Genomic DNA, 24,898 nt, shown 5'->3' with positions numbered 1-24,898 from the left:
TAATACACTTCATTGATAAGAATTTTAATGTAAATCCAACTATAGATTAGCTTTTGCCTGAGCAAAGAAACTTCATGCTGAAGCATTTCCATCCCTACCTATGGAAGTAGCTGTGGCAGTCCAAACACTGCCATGCCAATATAAATGTGTCCAGATCCTCCACAGTGTGCTGCTTTAGCTATATTCCAATCCAGTTAAGTGTTAAAATTTTCTAGGCTTAGTGACAACAATATTTTACTTCATGGTAGCTGATCCATCATAGCTGTCGGTGTGCATGCTCTTAGCCTGTGGCAAAGACAGGATAATTTGAGTTGTTTTGCCCTGCTTCATTGAAAACCAAGATGACTCAAATTACTTTGAGCTTGCTGCAGGCGAGGCTCGCACACTTGGACAGCTATAATGGATCAACTGACGTGTAGTAGAAGATTGGTGGGGCTAAGCCCAGTGCTGAAATAGAGCAAACGTCCTTCTTTTTCCCCCTGGCATTTAACTTGAGTCTTTGAGAGCTACAACATGTGTGCAAACAGATGAGTGAAAAACAACGCCTAAAAAGCGTCCTACATCTTACAATCTTCTCTGAGAACAAAGTTAACCACAGAATAACTTGGATCCAGAGATGAAGATCTGGACAGAGTAACTCAGTTATCTCTACTCCTAACAACTCCAGCCTTGTCAGCTTTGCTTATTCTCCTCTTTTTTTCTTTGTCATCTTGTCCTTTCCTTACCTGTTCCTGTCCCAGTCTGCTTCAACTGTAATTCCCTCCTTTAGCAGCCTTAGTGAGCCTTTTCAAAACAGGGAAGCCTTCAAAATATGTCCATCAATGGTGACTGAAAACACCTGCATACTTTACATTTTTATAATGAATTATGATGGTATTTATATTTCCATCAGCACTAAGCAAAACTAGAATTAAAATTATCTCACGTAGCAGCCATGCACTGACATCAGTCCCTCCGGTTACCCTCTCTCACTTTTCCATAAATTTATCTGGTAATGCTCAAATTAACCCCAAATTTCAATTTATTTTTCACATACATATTGATGCACATTTAACCATTAAAATTCAAATATTACTCTAAGCTCATCCAACACCTTCAAACTTCAAATTGTCCATCATTAAAACACACACCTATTCCCAGTGAAGTCTTACCGGTTATCACAAGACGACTTTTACAAAAGAAACTATTAAGAACAAAATTAAAACCATCTCCTAGTCATTATCTGGTCATCTGACACTACCTTGTATGTTCCTTGTTACCTACTGGAACCATATGTGTTCCATGACTGCACCATAATCTGTATCACTTCCCAAACTACTCCTAATTAATTGAGAATAGTTGAGAATATTAATTGCTCCTATCTATTACAAGTAGTGTAGAGGAGTCCTATCATGTCAGACCATGCAGGAAACTGTCAATGCCATTAGAAATTCTCCTTGAAAACTGATACTGCAGAATGTGTCAGAAGCTTCTGATGATGTCAGATGAGAAACTGCAGCAACAGCCAAGAGCAGAGTAGTGCTCCCTCGAGACGCCAGTTTTGGCAAGATGTACTGAAGTGCTGCAAGAATGTTTCTGAAATTGAGATTACTGAAACATAATATCTCTTTCTGAAAACTTTACTGCACACAATTCATCAAGCCAAAGCTACAGTTCCAGGAAGAAAGGACCATCTGTTTTTCTTTGGACTTCTTTTTTTAAAGCTCACCTTTAATCAATTTTAAGGTTTTTTTCATACACTGGAATGCAAAGAATTAATAACTTCACAACTAGATAAATGACTCAATGTGTCTCCTTGAAATAGTGAATCCTCTGATTTTAATTATAATTAACTAAAAAATAACTGCCTACTTGTAATACAGACTCATTAAATCTGATACCTTTACACTTTTAACCTACAAAGGGGTTCACAAGAACTCTGGATCTATTTCCATTCCCACCTTTGCCCTTCACCTATCATATATGCCACTGGTAAGAGAATAATCTCTCACAGACCTATTTTTACACCCAAATGGGAAATTACTTATGACAACAAAAGTGCTATGCTGAATACAACAAAGCTTTAGAAACACGGATATGGAAGGTCTGCATTATAAACCTTATCTTAAACATAATTTTAAATTTAATGCTTGTTAAAAAAAAAAGAAAAGCCTTTGAAAGATCACCAAAAAATTGCACTGAAAGAAATATGTATATGCACTGAAGTATTTCTGAAACTCAAAGCATTATTACCACTAGATTAAGATTTTTTTAGAAGTTGTATTTAGCTAGTGTATCAAACTTCCCTAATCCTGTACATCTGACTATGTACAACTAATCCATATAAATATATTAAAAGATAAAACTGAAAGATTTAGCACATTGAATTATCAAAAATATTGTATCTTAATTTATCACCATCTAAAGTATCAATTACAGATGCAATGCACTGAATCTTCCAGCTTTTATAAGCTCATAAAGGACATTTAGTTTAGTTTTTTAACATTTAGTTAAAAACCACAGGACACAAACAACAAACCCAAAACCTGAATAAGAGTCTATCATGCAACACAGCATGGCCGAGAACAATAAGTGGGAAAAATTTTACTGTCACTGATGAGATTTAGGGTTGTCCTCTTTAGACACCATTCTCTGCAGTGATCCTGCCTCAACAAACTTCATACAGATTCATCTTTCTCCAGCAATCTTCATTTAATCCAAGAGTCACACTTTCCAACAATCCCCTAATTACACAGATATACAGAATACTTTATTTTTGCAAGAAAATGCCATCCAAAACACAGCCTGACTGAACACAGACATGAATTTCTAAGGCCTCTTTTTAGATACACCATGATAAAATAGAAGCTTATCTTTCAGAATTTTAGGACATTGAATTATGGTTTCAGTGAAGGATGCAGTTTAGCTAAACTCCACTTCTGTGACTAATAACCCAACATTAACAGTTTACTGAAAAATAAGCTATAATTCACAAAATTGCAACCAAAGTCCTCAAAGCCCATGCACTGTGGAGAATTCTTGAGGCTCTGGCAAAAAAACAGTGGTTTATAACACTGCAGATGCAGGTGTCAGCTCTACCACCAGAAACTGTCATGCTGCAATGGAAAGAACAAAGGGAAATGTCTGCATGTGCCACCTCTCCATCACAAAGTAGAGGATGAGCCCCAAATTTTGTTAGTGGCTTAAGCTGCTACATCAAAATGATGCCAAAAATGGCATCATGGTCTGCTAATATTGACCTGACATGAATTCCTCTGCCTGAGCCCACTGATCAAACCCATTAGATGCGTTCAGTTTATGCAGAAAACTGAGAACTTAATTTAAAAAAAAATTAAAAAAATCTATCACTAAATGACTCCAACACCCTTTCAAGGAACCAAATTTTACCAAGCATAGCTTAGCATCCAAGCTGCTGGAGCTGACCTTCCAATTTTATTAAAAGCACTAACAACGACATATACAAATATTTTTTTCTAATAACAAAACACATGTTATTTTTGAAGACAGAAATCTAAGATTCTTCCCCACAATACTCCTGATTTCATCTTCCATTACTGCTATAAAAAGTTGCATATGTAGCTGATTCCAAGATTTCAAAACATCTCTGCTATAAAATGAAGATACCTAATAAGCATTTTCTCATTTCCTGTCACATTAAAAGAGATTTGTCTTTAGCCAAGTAAAATTGACCTTAATATGTGTCTGTAAGGGAAAAAAAGCACATCACGCTGTTGCTGCTGTTACTTAAAAGAGCACTGAATGCAACACAATGCAACAGTGAATGGCAATCCAATGCAACAGCAGGAGAGCTCCTCAGGATGGAATCCTGCCAAAATTATCTGTTCAGATAAATGGCCTGACAAAAGGCAACCATAAATAAGGTTACTCTTTTGACATCATAAAGTTGACGCATATCCTGCCCGAGCTAGTTTTGTATAAAACAGCAAATAAATCTAAGAGATAAATAAAATGCAGAGATGCTTTTATTTCAGATAAGTCTGCCTCTTTATTCAGAAACCATTTGTGCAACAATTTTTGGACTATCTGAAACAATTTCTCTGAATACGAGCAACTGAAATCTCTTTCTAGCCTACATCACTATAAATCCTGATGATTTCATATCCTGCACAGAATATTTTGCATAGTCAAGTTCAATTTAAAATTAGTTATTAAAATGAACCATTAACTTTGCAATTGCCTACAGAGCTTTTTTTTTTTTCGTCTTCACAATAGTATACAATGGATAATGAAGAAAGAAGCTTGATGAGAGCATTTGCAATGTGGGGTGAAATAGCACCCAAACCACAGTGCTGAAAGAGACTTTGAAAAAACTGAAAATCATTTTTCATCATCCTGAAAAATGCTTTCAGTACATAAAGCAGAAATGTATTTACCTACAAGCAACAGCAGCACATGTAGTATCTTAAAAAAGGCATGTAATGAAGGTGTGCTCTGGAGATTTATGGTCTAATTGCTCCACATGCCACATATTTTACACAAGTTTTAAATACTGAAACAGAATTTAAGCCTATGTCATTTAGCAGGTTATGAACTGTGCTGGACATAATTTAAACATACTTTCCTTTCAAATTAAAGGGTTTAGTGACATACCAAATCCCGGAATGCTTTTGAGACTGGATTTGAGACAGATTTTTTCAAGTCTGAGGTAGCTGTATCGCAGCAGGCAGTTCCACAGGAACATCCAGTCCATTCGTGTGCGATGGTTCATGATAATGACACTCCTTTCTCCAGGAATGAATCCATCTCCAGTGACAACCACCTTGGCACCACACACCATTTCCAGCAAGGCCTAGAAATAGTATCTCAGTATTATGGCTTTACTCCCAGAAGAAAAGCATCACCCCATTAGCAATAAAAATTAATTTGAATTATATAATCTCACTTATTCACTCACATTACAATTGGTAAACAAACTTCTGTTTTCTAATAAAGCAGCCAGCTTTTCTGCAGTAATAGCTGTTTAATGGAAGAGGAAACAACAATTAAGCAGCACTTCTTAAAAAGCAGTCTATTCCCAACACTGCATTAAACTTACTTTTCCCTGGTTTTCCAGGAATACTATCATGTAGAAATGTGAGTCAGTATGGATTTTAACTTGTTAGGTAATCTAAGGAGAGACTGGCTGCAAGTATCTATTGCCCCTAAGGTCAGGGTGACTGGAAGCACGCTGTCCAACCCAGTCAACACAGAAAAAGAAACCAGAAAAATATCATAGGACCTTCTCAGGCCTTAATATGAAAAGGCCTCCAAATTACCTCCTTACTATCTCTTCCCCATTCTTCCTCAAAAAAAACAACAAACAAAAAACCAAACAAAAAAAACTAACAAAAAAACCCCCACAAACCAAAAATACCCCAAAAACAAAGAAACAAACAACCAAAAAAGAACATTAGGGATTTAAACAGAGGTCTAGAAAGTATAACAACTTCTGTTCATATTTCTGTCAATTCTGTGTGTGCCTAGTATGAGCCAAACTAAACTGAAACAGCTAAGACCCACCTCACTGTCACATCCTGCTGACTCTCCTAGAAAGGAAGTAAAATGTGATAGCAGAGTGAGAGAGGTGAAAATTTCTTACATCAGAGGTCAGGGTCAGAGTTTCCCTGTTGGAGTCCAACTGGTACAAGAGCACTTTATTGTGTGGAGACACAAACCAAGAACCTGCTTCTCCTGACTAAGAATGCAGTGAGTGTAAGGATAGAAAACTAAGGCAGACAAGGTCTGAGCCTCAAAACGATTGGATGCAAAATCTTTCTGAGACTCTTTTCCTGAATCAAAATTCCCAAGATTCTCAAAAGATAGAATCCTTTTCACAAAGGTATTAAAATTATTTTGGTCTAGCTCTAGTGTGGGCTAAAAATCAAACTTCTGGACTGCAAAAGTTATCACAAACCAGTTGTAATAACCCAGAATTATAAAGCTCAGGCAACTAATCGAAGAAAAGACTGGTATTTGATTTTGGGGAGTTTGAAATTATAGAGAAATTTGAAGATAAACAAAGAAATAATTATTTTGTGACAGTATCAGCGCTCAGTTAAATTTCATCATGACAAGCAATAACAATCCATTTCCTTTACTGGTGATTACCTTGGCCCTCCTAATTTCTCTGCATTTAGTAATGATAAAAACAACAAAAGTTTTAAAATAAGAAACAGCTGAGGCCCCTTTAAAACACACAAGGCAGAAACAGTAAAAGCAGAAACTGTTTGATATACAATATGGATAAAACTTCCTTTATGCCACAAGATACATACTTTTGCACACCAATATGGCATTTTACTTCAAAAAAGTTAAATTAATATCTAATGGACTAGAGGAACAAAGTCCCCTGACTTTTAGAGAACAGAAGGGACAGGTCCTATTCACATTGTCTTTCCTTTAGAACAATTCAGGGAAGAGCTTTGTTATTCATTTCCAGACTCATATAGCTGTAAAGTTGATACACTATAAGTGAGGAATACCTCCTTTCTAGGGGAAGCTCTTCTTTTTCACCTAAAAACATTTATCTCTAATTCAACTACAAGGGCTAAATTCCAAAAAGGATAAAGTAACAGAATGGAGAAGGTTGACAACAATGTACCAAACAGTGGAAAATTTTCCTAATACAATACTTGGAGCATAGTCTGAAGAAAGAGTTTACAAGACAACTCATTTTGGAAGTTTACAGTATAAAAAAACCTCCTTCTGTTTACTAGAATTTCACCTACTCTTCTCTGCATCTGACACTGAATGAAGATGTCACAAAAAGGCCTTTTCAAGCATAAAGTGAACACACAGCATTAGCTGATATATAAATTCAACTGTGAAAGAAGTGGGGAACCGTAAATAGGCACACAGTTTACAACACTGAGCTCTACCCTAAGTCTCCAAAGACAGTAAGTGTGTTAGGGCCTGTTTAGACAGAAACATAAATAGCTTTAAAAACCCTAAAATAAAATCTGAAGTGTTAGAGAGCAAACTAAATTGTGGGATTACAGACTGTTGCTCAGACCTGGATTATGTGCAACTTACCACAGGGAGTGTGAGCCAAGTGGCCACAATGCAGTCGGTGATCCAGCGGTACCAGGCTGGTGAGATGAACATCAAAGGCAGAAAAGGGCCCAGCATGAATATACTTCCAAAGAAACTTCCCAAGAATAGTGCAAGTGCAAAGTACATCCCCTTCCATGACACCATGGCTCTGAAAAACAGGGTTGGCATTACTTTAGAGAGACAAACTGAAAGTAATTACGTAATTCTTCGAGTCTGCAAGCCCGGCCTGAGGTAATATTCCTCCTTTTTTCCACAGCTAACAACACAGGACAACAGTAAACACAACCAAAATGTTCTTCTTCCCCAGCAGCAGCAGCAAGAGAAGGACTTTATAAACACAGTGATTTGTAAGGTGAATTGGGATATTAAAGGGACCATAAAAGTATCAGCTGCACCATAATTTCCTCCCATTACTACAATATGTAGTTCCACTCAAAAATCTTCAGCAAGCTATTTTTATCATCCAAAGGTACAAAAAGGCTATATAAGAGAACAACAGTTACATTAAACTTTTTGGCCATTATCTTTGTCTGTGGTGAAATACTAATGTTACCATTTTCTGAAGACAGGAAACTTTGCTCTTCTATTTCTCCACCCCATTTCTTCTTGCTAAACACAGCATTGCAGAAACTCATCCTCTCCATCTAACAAGGCTCTGTGTGTGACCTCCCTCACAAACCACTCAAACCTGGCAACACTGACCAGCCCTTTCAAACACCAGTTCCCTTTTCATCCCAACAAGGCAGGCAAGCAGTGGCTGAACCCTTCTGACCCACCCTGGCTTGGAGAACTCATCACTCTTTCAAGTCTGCTGTACTTCAACTGCCCTTATCAGTTATTTTCCAACTTGTTGCACCAAAAAGCCAATAGCCTGTGTTTTTTAAGGCATAGTCTAGACTTGAAATATTTCAGTATCTGTGCTATCAGCTACACTGTCTTATTATAAATTGAAATGTACAGTACACTGAGCTTCTTAGTGCATTATGGCAGAATACCCAGCAATCCTCCAAGCATTTGTAATAGCTACAAGCTTTCACAATTTAGCAACTACTACCAGCTATGACAAAGCAAATGTGGAAATATCAATTCTCTAAATTAGGGCCTAAAAATAGACTGTTTTCATCTATTTAGGACTCAGCCAATTGTTTTTAAAAATCAAAGGTTAAGCAGAAGTCACTTTTTAGTCACTTTACTGAATTCCTTCTTTTGACAAGCTATTTTAGAAATTATAAGAGATCAGATAGATAGGACTTCAAGACAAGAAAAACAGGAAGCTGCTGGACTTAATTTTAAAATGAGCAATGGAAAAGCAATCCATTAAGCCTAGTGCATTGTAACATACATGATTTATCTCAAGTATGTTTTGTACAATGTCCATAGCAATGATGTTTGCACAGCAAAGTACCTGACAGTCAAGAAACGGCAATGCTAGGGCTGCTGGCAGATGAAATTTGCTTCTGCTACTTCATGTTGACAAGTAACAAGAAAGCAGCTCTACTCTGAGGTACTTCTAACAACTTCCTAAACTGTATGGTATTTGGAGAAAGGCTGAGACAAGAGGCCATGCAAATTTTTAGTGCAAGAAGGATATAGGAAGCTGTATTTAACTGTACTTCTGCAGCATAGTAAAACAAGCAACACTAAATACAACTGTTTGATAGTTGTATCGGAGAGATTTTGACACAATGAAATTTGAATTCAAACAAATACGTATTTATATCCTGGAGTACAGAGCTTTCTCTTTTCTGCCAAAAGCAGGAACGAAATAATCACGTCTGCACATATGCATGCACTAAGTAGGATCAATTCTGACACATTAAGGGATCCTTGAACAGTAAGGCCCTGAAGGAAATGTTCAACCTGACTTTTTCTATTTGTTATTGCAAACCTCTGCAGGGGAAGTCCAAGATAAAGGCAGAAAAGAAGAAAAAAATCCCAAAACAAAAAATTAAAACAAAAATTAAAAAAGCCCAAAAACCCCAAACAAACAAGAAAAAAACAGAAAAAGCCAGGAACCAACAGAAAGGGGCTTGGGGGGGAATTATTAGTTGCAGCAAGACCAGAAGAAAAAGCCTTCTCTTGACATCAAGATTTGAAACCTACTGCAAAAGGCAGCAGACAGAATTAAAATTCGATGTGCTTGATCTAAACAGGCATTTTTTGAGGAACAAATGTATCTAAACAACTGGAAACAGCCTTAAGACAGGTAAAACCCACTATCAGACACAGAACAGGAGTCTGTTAGGCTTCAGCCAGCTGCTCTGGTCCTCTGTGAGGCTCTCAGAGCCATCAGTCAGACGCAGTGACATTTGCCAGACAGGCTCCAAAAGGCTGCCAGACAACAGGGATGGAGAACACGCTCCAGTTCCAAACACCTGACTGCTGCACACAGTCACCCCCAGAGATAATGAGAGGAGACCTTGCTCTGTCACCCTTCCAGACTATGTGGGTCACTTTTTTAGGAGCTGTCCCTTTCACAGTTTGCACTGGTCCTTCCCTTAAATTATTACACACAACCAAAGATTTAAGGAAAAAACCTTTTATTTTCTGTGAAAGACTGTCTCATAGATACTTTTTAAAATTTATTTTAGATGAAAGTATTTGAGCTATGGAAAAGATCTGAGGAAGTTCTGAATTTCCTCTTTTTCAACCGGCACCAAGCAGTACATTTTTTTTACATTCCAGTGTATGCATTATAAGTTATAGTGCATTCCAGTGGGTTAAACACTGTGGTGTTTATTTCTAGACACAAAAGATACCATGTGTGTTTTCAATCAATACCATTTATCACTCCTAATGCCATATTTTTAGTGTGATAAATACGGCATTTTGCTTATTGCTTCTATATAACACATTATATATGTATCTTTACACATGCAGTTGTCTAGAGCAGACTTTGTCTCCTCCACCACAATGAAAGAAAGAAAGGGAGAAAGTTTCAACAGATCCAAATGGGAGTACAGTGCACGAGTTTGTAAGGGTTGAGGATGTAGGGCTGGCACACAGCTGGGCCAGACCAGGCTCTGCATACCCAGGCTGTTGTAACCCAGTTTACCATTCCACGTATCTACCACCAAAGACAGGAGGGAACTGACTATTTTTATCTTTTGGAACTCCTCAGCCCTTAAATACCTACCTTAGAAACAAACTGTCTCTAAGATATGCCAGCCATCCCAAATCTAACACCTGCATTCAACCAGTAACAGCTATAAATCAATTCAAAATACATGCTTGCAACCTCAAAACATGATTAAAAACCAGCCAAAGAAGGAGAAACTAATGAGGACTTGGAAAATGATCTAAAACAAATGTGAAAAATCTCAAAAAAAAAAAATAAAATTGGAGCTGACTCATGCCAGAGATTAGACACCCAAGAAATGAATTACAGGATTCAACAGGAAGCCTGAATAGGACATAAGGATTTTCAAAGTACAGAAGTATTCTCTCACTGCTGCTGACAACTCTCTAATGCAGCAACCTCCCCCAACACCAAATTTAAGGTGTAGGATGGTCTTTATGTATCTTAAAGCCACTTTCCATTAGCTGTGTAGGTCAGAGCTGTGGGGAGACAGTGAAATTATTTTACAATTCAGACTGAAAGCTGCTAACAGTGATAAAGACAGCACCCTCATACTGGGCTTGTAATTCTTCATCTATTTTATGGCAGAACTCCAAGTTATTGGGTACTGCATTTCACATTTTCTTGTTGCCATAGCAGAAGGAAAACATGCTCTGTCTCCAGGTAACTGGAAACAATAATTCTTTAAATACAATTTTGCTTTCTATTTCAGTTAATTTGAAAAATTCTTGGATACAAGGGGAGAAAATACTTTCCCAGTTTTTGTAAACTTCATTTTTATTAGAATATTTACTTGAAATTATTTCAATATTCTATGCAAACAAAACATTTGCATAGTAACTTAAAGCAAAGGTACTTTCCTGTGATTGGATTTTGGCTTGTTTTGTTTAACATCTAAATGCTTTTATTGGAGGTTCAGTTGAAATGACAGACAAACCAGAGCTGCTTGTTATGATGATTTCAAAAGGTTTTAAACATACTGTTCTCTACAACAAAACTTTTCTTCACAACTGCCTCTGTGGTTCTAAGTGGGCAAAGGATGCAAAATAAGTTTATCTGATAAAAAACAAAAAAGTTCTAAACTTTAAGGTCTAGAAGTCTCAGCATAGTCAAGCCTCACCACACGCTTCATGTTTCCTTAACAGCTCCCAGTTAATTCAAAGTGCTTGTACAAACAAGTTAGTTCATCTTCCAGGCTCAATGTAAAACTAGATTTTAGCCTCAGCATCGCATTGAGCAACACTACCTGACAAACAGAGCCAGCTGCTTGATAATGAGAGAAATTTTCAAGCACTTAGTACTATGAAGTGAGCAAATCAGGTTTTATTACACCATTGAAAAAAATAAAGAAACCCTCTTCAGTGCCAATAAAACAACAGTGTATGATTACTGGTCAGCATGTTTCCATTCAACAAAGCTGCTCATTAGCCTTCAAACCTGAATGGGCAATACTAGGCACTGGATGTAATGCTTCTTCCAGTCAATTTCCAGTAGAAATATAAACATCTTCAATTGAAATCAAGCAGAAACTCACACAAACAGGCAGTGATGCCTCTTCTCTAATGGTTCTGCAAAGAAAGCCAGCACTTAACTACAAACTGACTTAACTTCTGCATTTCCTCCAAGCAGGGCAAGTGAAACAAGTGAGCTGGAAATTCCACCTCCCATGTTCAATGTTGCATTCTGAAACACCATTTCCAAATAAGATACCATTTTCACAACAATTTTAAAACCTTTGATCTGGGTGCTGTGAATTGAAATTCCAGGATGTAGACAAGAGGGGAACAGTTTGCCAAGTAGCTAGGTGTCCATTAAACAAACCAGCAAAGAATGACCCAAACTTTTACTTGTTTATTTTTTTAGGTTACTAAACAAAATCATCTAAACCAGAGAGCAGGCAGAGTGACAGCCCTTCCCAGCTTTAGTGATGCAAATGAGAGCTCTGAGCAGGTGCCCAATTGACAAAACATCAGCCAAGCAAAGTTTCACTGGAAATAACACATCCTAGCAGAACGTTTCAAGTCCAACAAAATCACCACACTTTTCTATTTGAGCATTTCATGGTTTTCTTCCATAACAGCATTTCAAAGGAAATTTTTATCAATTCTTGCACCCAGAGCAAGAAACTAGTTTCTATGTAGGACCGTATTTAAAAAGAAACTTGCTTGCAGCAAGTTTGTGTAGACTGACTCAGTTGTATTTCCAGATCTACAACTCACCCCATCTCTTTGATCACATAACTTCTCACTCATAACTGTGCCTCAGTTAAAAGAACTGCAGAAATAGAAGAGGTTCTAGGGGAAGCAATGGCAGGAGGAAGCTGAATTATTAATTGCAAAGACAGACACTCTAATCAGAAGTCCACACAACACAGGCAGGAAGCTCCATCAGTCTCCACAGAACCCTTCTGATCCTTCTCTTGGGCACTTCAGTATTTTGAGGAACATACAAATATGGCACAGATCACTATCACTGAAAAAATACGTGAAGAAACAGGCATTTGACCGCTAAAACGACTTCCTTTTTATACAATTCTTGCATTTAAAAAACTTAAGAGATACATGCATCATGAAACAATATAGGATAGGGCTATAAAAGGTAATTATCAACACAAGCCACACCCCTGACACTATAGCAGATATTAGCTTACAGATGGACAAAATAAAAAGTACAAAATTTAATGGGCAATTTCTGCAAATATTACAAATAAAATATGATTATTACTGCACCTTACAATTTATTATCTCTTTTATTTGCCAAGACTTAATCTGACTATTATAATTCAATAAAAAATTTAATAGAATATTGAATTTGCTCATCCAAGTAATTGTGTCTCCCCAAATGCAAAAATGCTGTCTGAGATTCTTTGCAGTACAGCCTTTAGACACTGTAAGCAGGTAATTCAGTCAGGGTACAGACATCAAACCAGGCTGATGCTTTTTCACCCTCGTTTACCTGTTCTCCTTCCACTGTTGCTCCAGACAACCATTAGACCTATAAAGCTTTAATGAAAACATGAGCTAAGGTATTTGAAATAATTTGTAAGAGGGTATCATGCAATAGCTACAGCTGCTTCCTGAAAATAACAAAACAAAACAATGATTTATGGAAAAGTAGGGGTTTTTTTATTCCTTACTATAATGAGAAAACCTAGATGAATTGACAAATTTGCTGTAGGAAGAACTGCACAAGAGCTTTTACTCCCAAAAGCTACCTCATTTTTTTTGTTATGCATATTGCACAGACACAAATAATTTTGAATTACTTCTTCATGGCTTTCCATGCATAGAGTTGTGCTCTGCATTATCCATCAAGCTGCTGGGGCCCCACAAGCCTGTATTAAACAACAACCAATATAAACAGAGTGCCCTGGCTGACAAGTCATCAAGAATAGGTTTGGCAGATGAAAAACAGCTGCTGTATTTCTCCCGTCCCATCTTAAAATAAAAGAAACAAACAAAAAAAGCCAGCATAACCTTGCAATAAACATTGAGCAGTGTCAGTTTTAGGGGTTTATTAAGTACTTTATATAAAACCTGCAGGTCAGCTCGAGACCCATCTATTTTTAAAAAAAGTTACTGGTGCTCAACAGCTGGCAAATCTGAGTCCTTTGGTTTTTAAAATCTACAGCAGACCAAAAAGCTGACCAACACTGACGGAAAACAAATCCAAGTGAAAATTATGAAAAACAGATAAAATATTCCACTTTGTAATTGGAGATGTTACAAACAAACCAATAAATCAATTTCTTTTTCCCTGTATAAGAGCACCCCAACACTTTAGTTCAGAGCTGTTCTTGGTGGGAAGCAGTGACATTTATAATTTCAGAAGTATCTATTTCACAATAAAATCCTCAGTAGGGAAACAGAAATAAAGGACTTCATGCTGAAGAACAGTTACTCAAATAGAAAAGTAGTAATTTTTGGAGGAATATCTTTAAATCTCTGCCACTGGCACTGAACTAAAAATCACTCTCAGAGAAGGAGCCATACATGAAACTTCAAATGGGTTTTTTTGCCCTCATCAAGATAGAATTATCTCATCAGGTTAACAACTAAGAAGAAATACAGGAAAGGGATATGAACAAAAGTCATGTAACTTAGGAAAACCAGTGACTATTCCAAGGACAGTAACAGCATGACAGCTTATGCTAACTCAATTATGCAATTATGCACAATTATGAAAATAAAGAGGGGGGATGTAAAAGCAGACTTTCAGGGGCCTTAAGCAAGGTACACAACTTGGAAAAAGTTTAAGAACCCAGTGACCATCCTCTACAAAAACCTCTCTCAATTCTAAAACAGACTATATTAACCCAAATAACTCCTCCTTTTCCAGCTATAATGTATGATGCAAATGAATTTGATTCTGGATGGATAATACTGCAGTGTGGTTTGTTTTTCTTATCCAATGCAGCTTTGTTCTTTTTTTAGCATCTTTTATACTCTGACAGGCAGCACCTCTAGAGCAACAACAATTGCTAAACTACTTTATTCCTTTTCTCAGTAGCATATTATATGCTGCAAAAGTTCAGCAGGCCCCATGCTAAAAATCCAAACAGCAAACGTACTGAAGCCAGTGAGTTTCCACCTAAAATCAGCTGCAAGATCAGAATATGGATGTTATCTACTCTCAGAATTATTAAATGACTGAAGAGAAAGACTAGACACTTATCTTCATTTGCCCACCATGTAAGCGATTCTGGCTCAACAGTACTTAAATGAGAGATGGAGAGCACCTACAGACAAATTTATGTCATTATTTTTTTTAATAATAATAAAGATAAATTGCTACTATCAATAACTCTGCCAAGCCTCTGAGTCTCTGTAACTGCCTCAGGCTTTTAAAAATGTATTTCCAAGACAAATACCAAAGAAAAAAACATTTGCAAATAACATTTAAAATGTTCTAGCCATTTAATTGGAAAATTCCATTTGAGAACTTGAAATTTTGCAGGGCTGCCTTTGTGTCAGGAGTACACAGCACTTTGAAGCATACTTACACATCAGCAAGTATCCCAAGTTTATAACAACTTTAAAAGTCAAATAAATTGTAGTTTTCTAGTGAGCTGTGCTTACAGGCTGGCTGCTTTCCAAGGTAAGCATAGAACAAACAATAGATGGGTTACCTGGCAGGCTCTGAAGCAAAAGAAGAAAAATGCAGTGGTTCTGCAGAAAATTTATAAATGTTTCATTTTCACTAGAAGCAGCAGAAAAGAGTTTATTTGTATCTGCTCCATTTCTGGACATGAAATCCTGTTTTCAGTCTATTATGTTTTGGTGTAGATTAATATCCAAAGCATAGTCAAAACGATATGTTGCCAAACTACCATCCCATTATTAACTAGCAATATCTCCGCTTCAGGACCTTACAGTCAGAGATGAAGATCTGCTGTGCTTTTCAGTCTTCCTGACAACAGCCTTCACATCTTGTTTGCACAGCTCACCAGTAGAATCAGTGAACAGTATATCTGGCTATTTCTAAGATTATATTACAAACCACTGCTAAGAAGGGTAGCTTTAACTCCATCTTCAGCTCTCTAATCTCCTCTTTCCATCAGCTACGACGGGAAGCTTTTCTCTTCTGATAGGACTCCAAAAAGCATGTGCCCAGGGCTTCAGGTGGATTGAGGTCTTCAAAACCATTCCTAGCAGAGCATTTCAGGGTGTAAGCCATCAGCATTGTGCTGTGCATGGATGCAGGCTGTGCCTGGGAAGATGCACAACTAAGTTGGTCCATCCGTACTTGCACTGATAAAGCTCCGTGGTTCAGCAGGGATTCTCACGGCAGCAGTCTGATGCAGACATGTTGCCTCTGCTTCCAGGGCTACTGAATCTGATTCTATCAAACATTTTGCTTCAGACTTAAATGCTCTCAAAGCCAGAAAATGTCTCTTCAGTACAGTATACAATAAAGCAACTCATGTTTCTTGTTAAAGCTGACTGGCTTTGGTCCCTCAAACACCTACAAAGATATGAGTGACCATTTGATTCTTACTTGCAAATTTTTTTTGCATTTAGATGCAAAGGATCCAGGGCTATTGACAAATGATTAACAAAATGTTTTGCATCAACATTCATCAAGGTCATTTTAGCCTAAAACAAATTACCAGCATAAGAAGCTAAATAAAGTAATTCAAGGCTGAGACAATCAGGCAAGTTTATCTGCCAGTGCTTATGCAATACTTTACCAAGCTGCCAGAAGACAAACAGGGAAAAAAGCAACATCTAAGACCACGATTCTTAGCTTTTTAGCCTTTTATTATGTGAAATAGTAGCTCATTTGAAACAGAAACTCAGTTTCTAATAAAGTTTGCCAGAACTGAAAGGAGCTTATAAAAATAATTAGAAGTGGTTTAATAGGTGCTGCATTTCCCATCACAAAGACCAAGTCAATGTACAGTAAGAATGAGATTCAAGACAGCTGCAAACACGTTTGGCAGTTGCAGATGCTTTAGACAGACATGCTGTGGCAGACACACAGATGCTAGTCAATTCAAGAACAAAGTATCCATGAAATAATTACGGAACAGCAAGTGACCTAGTCAGGGAAATAACTTACTACAGCTACTCAGGGACTACTAGATTTTACATGTGAGCAATGCTCTGGCTTAACAAGAGCTATTAGGAAAAAAGGGGGGAAAGAAAGCATGCAAGAGCTACAGATAAAGAGCTTCCCAACAACAGCAGGGGCATTGTTACAGACCAAGAGACGCCCCCTCCAGTCTCTGACTCAGTACCACTGATGTTGCTACAGAAGTGCCTTAAAAGCTGAAAAGCGATAGGGGAAAAAAAACAAGAATAACTTTTAAAAGGCCACTAAAGAAAAAAAAAATCGTTTGGATCATTCTGAAAACTACACTGCTCATACCTAGAGAATGAGAGCCCAAAAGATAAATAATACCCTGACCTACACCAAAGTTATCATGTGGAAGATAAAGGAAATAGGTGACAAGGCAGAAATAGTCTAGTGAAGGTTATTTATTGGTATACGCTCTCCTCCTTAAAATAAATAACAATAAAAAAGGAATCAAAGAGGAAATCTTTGCATTAGATAAATCTTATCCAACAAGCTACCAGAAATATCTAAATCAAGAATCATCTCACAGCAATTTTGATAGCCATAAAACGCATTTAATCAGCCATATCTAGACTTTTCTTTAGGGCCAGAAAGACTTAATGATCTACCAATTCATTATAAGGATTTTTCTTCCTTTCCCCCCCCTCCCTTTTCTCTTTTGCTACCAGAATTTCTTCCAAGATCTAATACTGTCTCAGTTATTTCCAAGTGGGAACACACCCTGGTGCTTCCCCTTTTACCAAGAACCCTGACCTTTCAGGAAAAAGATTATGCAGAAACACAGAATTCCTGGAAAGAATTTAGTCTTTCTGATTAGCAAAGTAATATCACAGAAACAGAAGCAAGAACTTACCTTCAAGGTACAAAATATGCTCATTAAGTAACTGGGGAACCAACTAAGAAAGCATGTGAGAAAGCAAGCACATCTTTCTAGGTGCACTTGTAGAAGGACCCCCAAATGTAACCACAGCTCTTGAAATGCTTTTAATGAGTTCACTGCAATGCACATTGAGGAAGTCATATTTTTATTGGGGAAATTACAAATTATGGACTTGTCAGAAATAGTTGCTTACAACATTCCACTTCCCTCTCTTCCTGATCAGGTTGAGGCTTCTCTCCCTGTGTTGTCTGAAAGTAAACACAATGCTGATACTCTCAGTGTGGTTTCAAATAACAAATCAAAGGACAGCGTGCCTTTACTCACTGGGGCACTTTGCATTCAAACACTACAGCCTCAAGAAAATTACTCCACTTTAGGTATGACTGCAAGGCATGCTCAAGTTAAAAAACATCCTGAATAGGTACAAAATTAAACACAGAAAGGCAGGCATTAAAAATAAGAGCATTTAGTATAAAATATTCTTATGTTCCAGAGTTAAGTAACATTTTTCATCTGGGCAAGGAAAAGACAACTATATTCTCCTACACTGAGATGCTGAGCTCTAAAATATTTTTGTTGCCAGCAAGGCCATCAAAAACAGTTTGATAAACAAGAGCAAGAGTAGTGATAGCAAATGATGTAACACAGATCAAAGACCTGAAATTACACAGGATCACTTGGACTCTATGAAAGCCATTAATATATGCTAACATAAGTAAATACATGGAAACTATTTACAGAAACTGTAGTTACATAATCTTCATCAAGCAAGGCACAGGAAAATTGTTACAACCCTTTACTAAAGTGTTATGAATTAATTAACTGGCAGCTGGGTCAAATTGCTGTCTTTCCCAGAGGCATAAACCCAAGACAACATGCAGGGATGCCACTTTCCAAGCTCATAGGCAGAATGAATAGTATGGGAATTTCTGTTCTAATGGAGGCACCAAATGAAGAGAATTCACTCCTATGTCTGAACTCCTACTAAGCAGGGTTTTACACCTAATTCTCCACAATGGCACTGAAATAAGAACCCTGGTGACAAGCAAGGTCTTGCCCTTCATAGTTCTGATTTCTGCCCTCAGCAGGCCCACCTTGAGCAGTGGCTGACACAGTGACATCTCCAAAAATGTTAGCTGTGATTGTTAAACTAAAAAATCCAACAACATACGTGGATGCTTCTGAGTCCTTCCACTCCTAGCACTAAATATGAGCTCTTGTATATACTTTGATCTGAATATATACAGGAGTACAGGCTTCCTTTAGGGTAGATCTTAATATGCAGATGGCCTTAAAATCTCTCCTTAGAAATTCACAAAGCATTTTATTCTTTTATTTAAAGATAAATAATGCATTTTTCATAGTTTAAACAGAAGATATAGTTTGCAACTTCTACTGGTATCTAAAAGTATGCTGTGAGAAAAATCTCTGGCAGTTACAGTATCAGTTATATACTTGAACTAACACAAATAACGTAGAAGAAAGGCCATAATTTCTCAAGGCTAAAACACATAAATATTAATTTTATGTGAAGTTGCTTAACATTCCAAACTTCTCACACAAGTCATTTTCACCTGCCCCTGCTGTTGTTGCAGATGAACAGCCGGGGAGAGAGGACAGAAAGAGCCAAAAGAACGCAGCGTTGGGAATGAAGAAACACACTGTGTCAAAGGGGAAGCCTAGAGCTATTGTAAAGCCCTGTACTCCAGTTAAGCAAGACAACACAACATGCCTTCTAACAAAGACAATTTGAAACCAATTACAACCCAGAAGATTAATGTACTGACTCAGGCATAGATGAGCCTGCGTTTTCCACCGCCCTTATTTCCCAAGAATCCTTGTCTAACTCGCAGAAGGAGGGTTAGAGCTGCTAAGAATTTTGAAAATGCAGTAAGGAGAAAATTTGAAAACAACTTGAGGAAACATGGATTCCTGCTGAGCACAGAGTTTTCAACAACAGCTACAATTTATTATATTGAAAGTTTTTTTCCAACATAGATACAAGCTACAACAGCATGTGTTTCCTTTCCAATTCAGCCACAGCTGAACATCTCACTGAACCATTACAGTCAGCAAAGAAGTTTTCACAACTATTCTTCTTTTGGGATCAAACAGATGCATTATTAAAGTAATGCCTGTAAGAGGAATCAATCATTGGACTAAGTGATGTCAAAGACTGCTGGTCAATTAAATCCTATTATTAATTTTGATGCATTGATGAGACCCTCAGAACAGAGTATTGAGGAAAATAAATTGAAGACAAATGCTCATTAAACTATTCTTTGAGTCTACTTTCCCTCTGCCCCAGATCTGAATATTAAGAAATTCATACAATCCCCTTCACCAATATTTAGAAATGTTTTATGGGCAACACATAGAGTAAATTCAGTTTTAAATAATGATATTATAAGCATACTTACTAAGCAATCAAAGTTTGTTTGTTTGTTTGGGGGTTTTTGCTACAAAGAAATGAGAACAGACAAAAAAGTGACACCTTTTGAGAATTTCTTCTATAGAAGATAAGCTAGCAATAGTCATCAAACCCAGCATTTTTAGATTTCTCCCCCACCATCACTAGTTTAATGGTAAGACAATTTAACAGCCTTTTCAAAGAGAAATACATAAGCAATGTAATACAAACCCAGAGAAACAACACAGCCATATGAACTCTGTTTGGAAGCAGCTGACTGGCCAACAGCACATGGGTAAGTCCTCATTAGTCCTAGCATGTGCTGCTCTTTCATTTGATTCCATCAGGCAAAGGATGCTGAGGTAAAGATACAGTTGGCTCTTTGAAAGGAACATCATTAAGGGATAAAAATAAAAAACTTAAAGTATCAAGGTTTTATTATATAACAACATCAAATGAACAATTTCCAATTTTTCCTTACAGAAAGGAAAACACTTTGTAGAATACAATATTTACAATCAAATAATTGTTATTATTTACATAAGCCACTTTTAAAACCTCTCCTTGTAAATCACATCTAATTCTATTATTTATTATTATTTTATCCTTTTTTCTTCCTTTTTTTTAATTAAACTTTGCTACACGGAAGCATCAGCAATTACGCTTGGTAGAATGAGGTAAGAAGTTCACACAAACCTCTCTCACTGCACAGGCAGTGATGACAGGTTCTGTTAAATATGCATTTTCTCACCTTAAAGATATTTCACTGGAAGAGCCTGAGCAGCAGAAGAAACAGTAATGGTCTCTTGGCAAGCACATGTAAGCTGCCATTATTGTGATGAAACATTAAACCACAAGCAGCTTCCACAACCAGACCTGCTTATGTAAAGGAGCACATTTCTTCAAGTGTTTTAGTTTAAATAGATATTAAAGTACTTTTAAGAATTGTCTTCTAACTCAGCTTTCACCTCTTTTGTATGTGCAATACAATATATTACTGTGCTTTTGGAGTAAGGGTTTGGTTGTTTTTATTTTTAAAAAAATCTTTGTGAAAAGATTAAATTGAAAAGAAATTAGCTGCCTACTGCTTCCTACCAGCAAAGTAGTAGAGACTTTTTAAAATCCTGGATCAAAACTACCTTACGCAATTTTGAATTTGCCAAGCCTAGTACCAATCCATCAAAGAAGGATTTCCTTCATTTCATTTTGGGTATTTACATAAGTACCTTAAGTTGGGTCACTGGAATTATTCTCCCTCATTCCCCAACCCACTCCATTCAGAAGGCTCATCCTATAATCTAATTTCACAAAAGAAAACTGCACTTTCTCTCCCTGTGAAGCAGCAAATATACATACAGCTTATTTTCATGGAGGCTTGATCTACAGGGGGTTAATGTTTTAGAACTCCTAGGTAAAATTTGCAATTACAGTAGGAAAAGCCAGAGAGACACTTAACCTCAGGAATGCCTCATCTTTGTGACATTAGGACCCTCCAAATGCAAATTACTGTGCAGGCAATGTTTTTTCAAGTTTTTCCTCTGAGAAAAGGAGGTGAAAGAAAAAAGGTACAAGATGCCCTGGAAGAGTTTTCTGTTAGGAATAAAAGTTTTTTTTACAAGAACATGTTTATCCCTGCAGACCCACACAGCTTGGATTTCTAAACTGAATTTCAGAATGTAATGAAATTTAGCCCTTTCAAGCTGTTTTGGAGATCAGTTCAAGAGCCAGATCATCAGACACACTGAGATACGTGAAGGATAAAAAGTGACAATAAAATTGCCATTTTTCTCTTTACACATATGACTAAATGTGCAGAATCATAACAAACCTCAGTAACGAAAAAGAATCTGTTTGCAAAATTAATTGCTTCTGCAAAATAGCTCCCTCTTCAGTTTTCTTTCACTTTGATCCTGCTGATTTGAACATACAAAAGATCTTTCAATCAATGCCACCGGTTTGGAAAAACTGTGTTTGATTGAGGTGGCATTTTATCATGGACTTGTCCTCCTCAAAGTTAAAAGCTGGAAGATATCATTAGATCACTTAAACAAATGTTTATGGAATGCTATTCCAAAATATTCAACAATAGTTGGTTTGCAAAAAGGTTTCCCCGTATCTTGATACGGTAATTTTGATCCATAAAGACAACTGCAAGCTAACCACATAACTTCAGTCTTCATTTAGACAAACTGGACAAAAGTAATAATATACCACAAACAGCCAGTCTCCAGTCAAATTCTTCAAAATCCAAAAGAATGAACAGTGACCAAGCTCAGAAATTTCATTTTCCTAATTTAACGAAGGACTTTCTGAGCATGTACATGATTTTTAAGAACTTGGCCTCCCAACAACTACTCCTTACATTTATTTGTATGTTCAGACACAGGAACACAAAAATGACATTGAGAAGCTGTTGCTCAGGGCTCCTATCTGGTTGAACAAACAGTTAGAGAGCATCTATCAATATTTACATGTATTGATACCCCAAAACAAGCTAAGAATTTACATATGGAAATGCATAAATGAAAGTGAGCTGCAACACAGCTCTTTATTCCTGGATGGAAAACTCCATTTTAGAGAGGGGAACTAAGACAGCATTGCCACAGCTGAGGAAAATGCCATTTTCTCAGCATTTGCAAGATCCTACCAGATAACAGCTATAGGTTAATGCAGGGGATATTTTTCTAGTTATACTGGGATAGGAAGGTGTGTGTGGGTAGTTTTATATTTTTTATCAACTTACTTTAAACTTATTTTGGGTTTCAGTTTCCAGCTTGCTCTTGAGACCTCTTTTTGAGTATCCTGTTTGAGAACCTGAACCTGTTGCTCAGATGTAACAATTTGTCCATCTAGAAGAAATTGTTAATGATGTAGAATGGGCTTAGATAAGAAGTTACTTCATTTCTTTACAAGATAATTTTTTTCATAAAGGATGAGGATGCTGAACCATGACATTTTCAATATTCAGGAGGACTGTACTGCCTAAGAGCAGACCAGGGATTTCTAACTAAAGAGACATTCTTCTTTCAAGGTTCTTCATTTGGTTGCATATGTTGTAAAAAAGGGAACAGTTAGTTATAGAAGTAGTATAAGTTTATGTAAATCAAAGATATCTCTGCCAATGTAGAGATCAAAATCTAATTAACTTCTGCAGGCGCTTTTACTTATAGTATTTAAGCTTTATTTTCCAGTAAATTAATGATTGGGAATTTAAATAATTTTGCTTCACTAGCAGGATCACATTTTTTAAAATACTCACCCCCGTCTGCCTGAGCCTGGATGAGGGTAGAGAGAGGAGTAGCCTTAATTCACTGTGAGAAGCACTCACATAGTTTGGTGATCTGATCACACAAGCTTCTATGGAATCAAATATTCCAAGAAACACTGCCAAGGTCCTAAAGAGTTTACAATTCTTCAGATGCACTGAATTGCTTTACTAAACACTAATTGCACAAGAGGAACACATTTTTGTGTGTATTTCCACAAAAGAAGTAAGTCTTATCTTAGCAGTACAATAAGAACTCTGAGAGTATTGATTTTTTTCCCTTGCAAATGAACTCAGATTGTAGAGCTTTAAACATATGCAAAAGTTGGGTCAGACTAGATGGATTCACAGTAAATACAAGTATTTTGGGGTTCCATTTTTAAGTAGCAATGATTATGACTTGGTGAAAGACTGGCATTCTGTCAAGTTCTGCATCTCCCACATTGGGCAAGGAAAAGGAATTAATTATAAAAGTTTTCAATCCAGAAAAGAGCTGCCTTTATTACTTAGAAGATGGTGGGCCACATTTCAGGGAATGAGTGCTAGAATATTCTACATCCAGCAGGGAGTATACATCAGCATGAATGGAAAACTGCAAGCCAAAAGCTACGAAACCATTACAAAGTCTCTCACTGACCTTTCAGCACAGCACCTTTGCAAGCATCAATCCACATCTGCTAAAATAAAACCTACCTCCCACCACCTCTTCCCTCACACAATACACATGATTAATATCCATTTTCTGTGGAAATGTATTCCTCACTTCCTGTGTATTCCTTGCTTTCTGTCTTTGCTGTGCAGAGAAATTAGAGACAAGAGGACAACTGCCCATATGGAGAATGGACTGCCATGTCCATATGCAAAATATATACCTTTGCAAAATCAACATCACACTGGGCCGGAAAAAGCTACCAACTTGTCTTTGAAAAGAAAAAAAAAAAAATTAAAAAGCCCAAACTACAGACTTAAAAAGGAATAAAAAGGAAATGAGTCATGGGGAAAATTTCAGGGAAATTTCACATGAAAAGGAAACCATAAGCAATTTCATAAAGTTTTCCATGCTGTTGTCCTCCCCCTCTCTCCCCCACCCTTTCTTTTTCCTTTCCCAGAAACTTGATGGAAGAGGACAGGCCTCAAAATGCTTTTATTTATCCTGCTATTAGAGGAAGAACAAAACAGAGAATAGGCCACAGTGTACTCTGACACTCTGAAGATTTGTCTGCTGCATCTTTTTATTCATGGAATAAAAAAATGCACTGCATCAAGAACTGGCAACTACAAGCATTTAAAAACTATGAATCAGATTGCCAAAACCCAAACACATTAAATAACTATTCCATCTCCAGTTTTCAGACATGCTGTCAGGAAATGAATGATTTCTTTCTTCTTCTGCGTCAAATGGGCAGGTGGAAAATTCCCAAGCACGTTCTTCTCATGGCTATGTTCTCAATCAGCTAGAAAGCAAATGTGTCAAAGTCCCAATAAGGTCATTTGGATTTATATCTTAAGTCCCTCCCTGACACTCAGAGGCAACCTTCTCTTTTGCTCCTGCACTAGAGAAACCAGAAACCTGGGAATGAATGTTCAGATGTAGAAGGGGAAAAAAGATTCCGAGAGATAAAGATGGGTTCC

At 37.0% G+C, this 24,898-nt stretch overlaps 1 protein-coding gene across 1 annotated transcript in view; it reads right to left on the bottom strand.

The window, feature by feature from the left end:
* Positions 1 to 24,898, bottom strand: part of LCLAT1 (lysocardiolipin acyltransferase 1) — a 111,545-nt gene that overhangs the window by 66,992 nt on the left and 19,655 nt on the right. Inside the window, exons 3-4 of the mRNA XM_015622761.2 lie at positions 7,033 to 7,201; positions 4,612 to 4,810 (exon numbers count right to left, since the gene is read on the bottom strand). Of these exons, the coding sequence (XP_015478247.1) occupies positions 4,612 to 4,810; positions 7,033 to 7,197 (364 nt within the window). The 5' untranslated portion in view covers positions 7,198 to 7,201. The remainder of the gene's footprint in view (positions 1 to 4,611; positions 4,811 to 7,032; positions 7,202 to 24,898) is intronic.

Source organism: Parus major, chromosome 3, assembly GCF_001522545.3.
Source record: "Parus major isolate Abel chromosome 3, Parus_major1.1, whole genome shotgun sequence".
NCBI classification, from domain to species: domain Eukaryota; kingdom Metazoa; phylum Chordata; class Aves; order Passeriformes; family Paridae; genus Parus; species Parus major.
The sequence above is the reverse complement of the archived record's forward strand: the minus strand, read 5'-3'. Positions and strand labels throughout refer to the sequence as shown.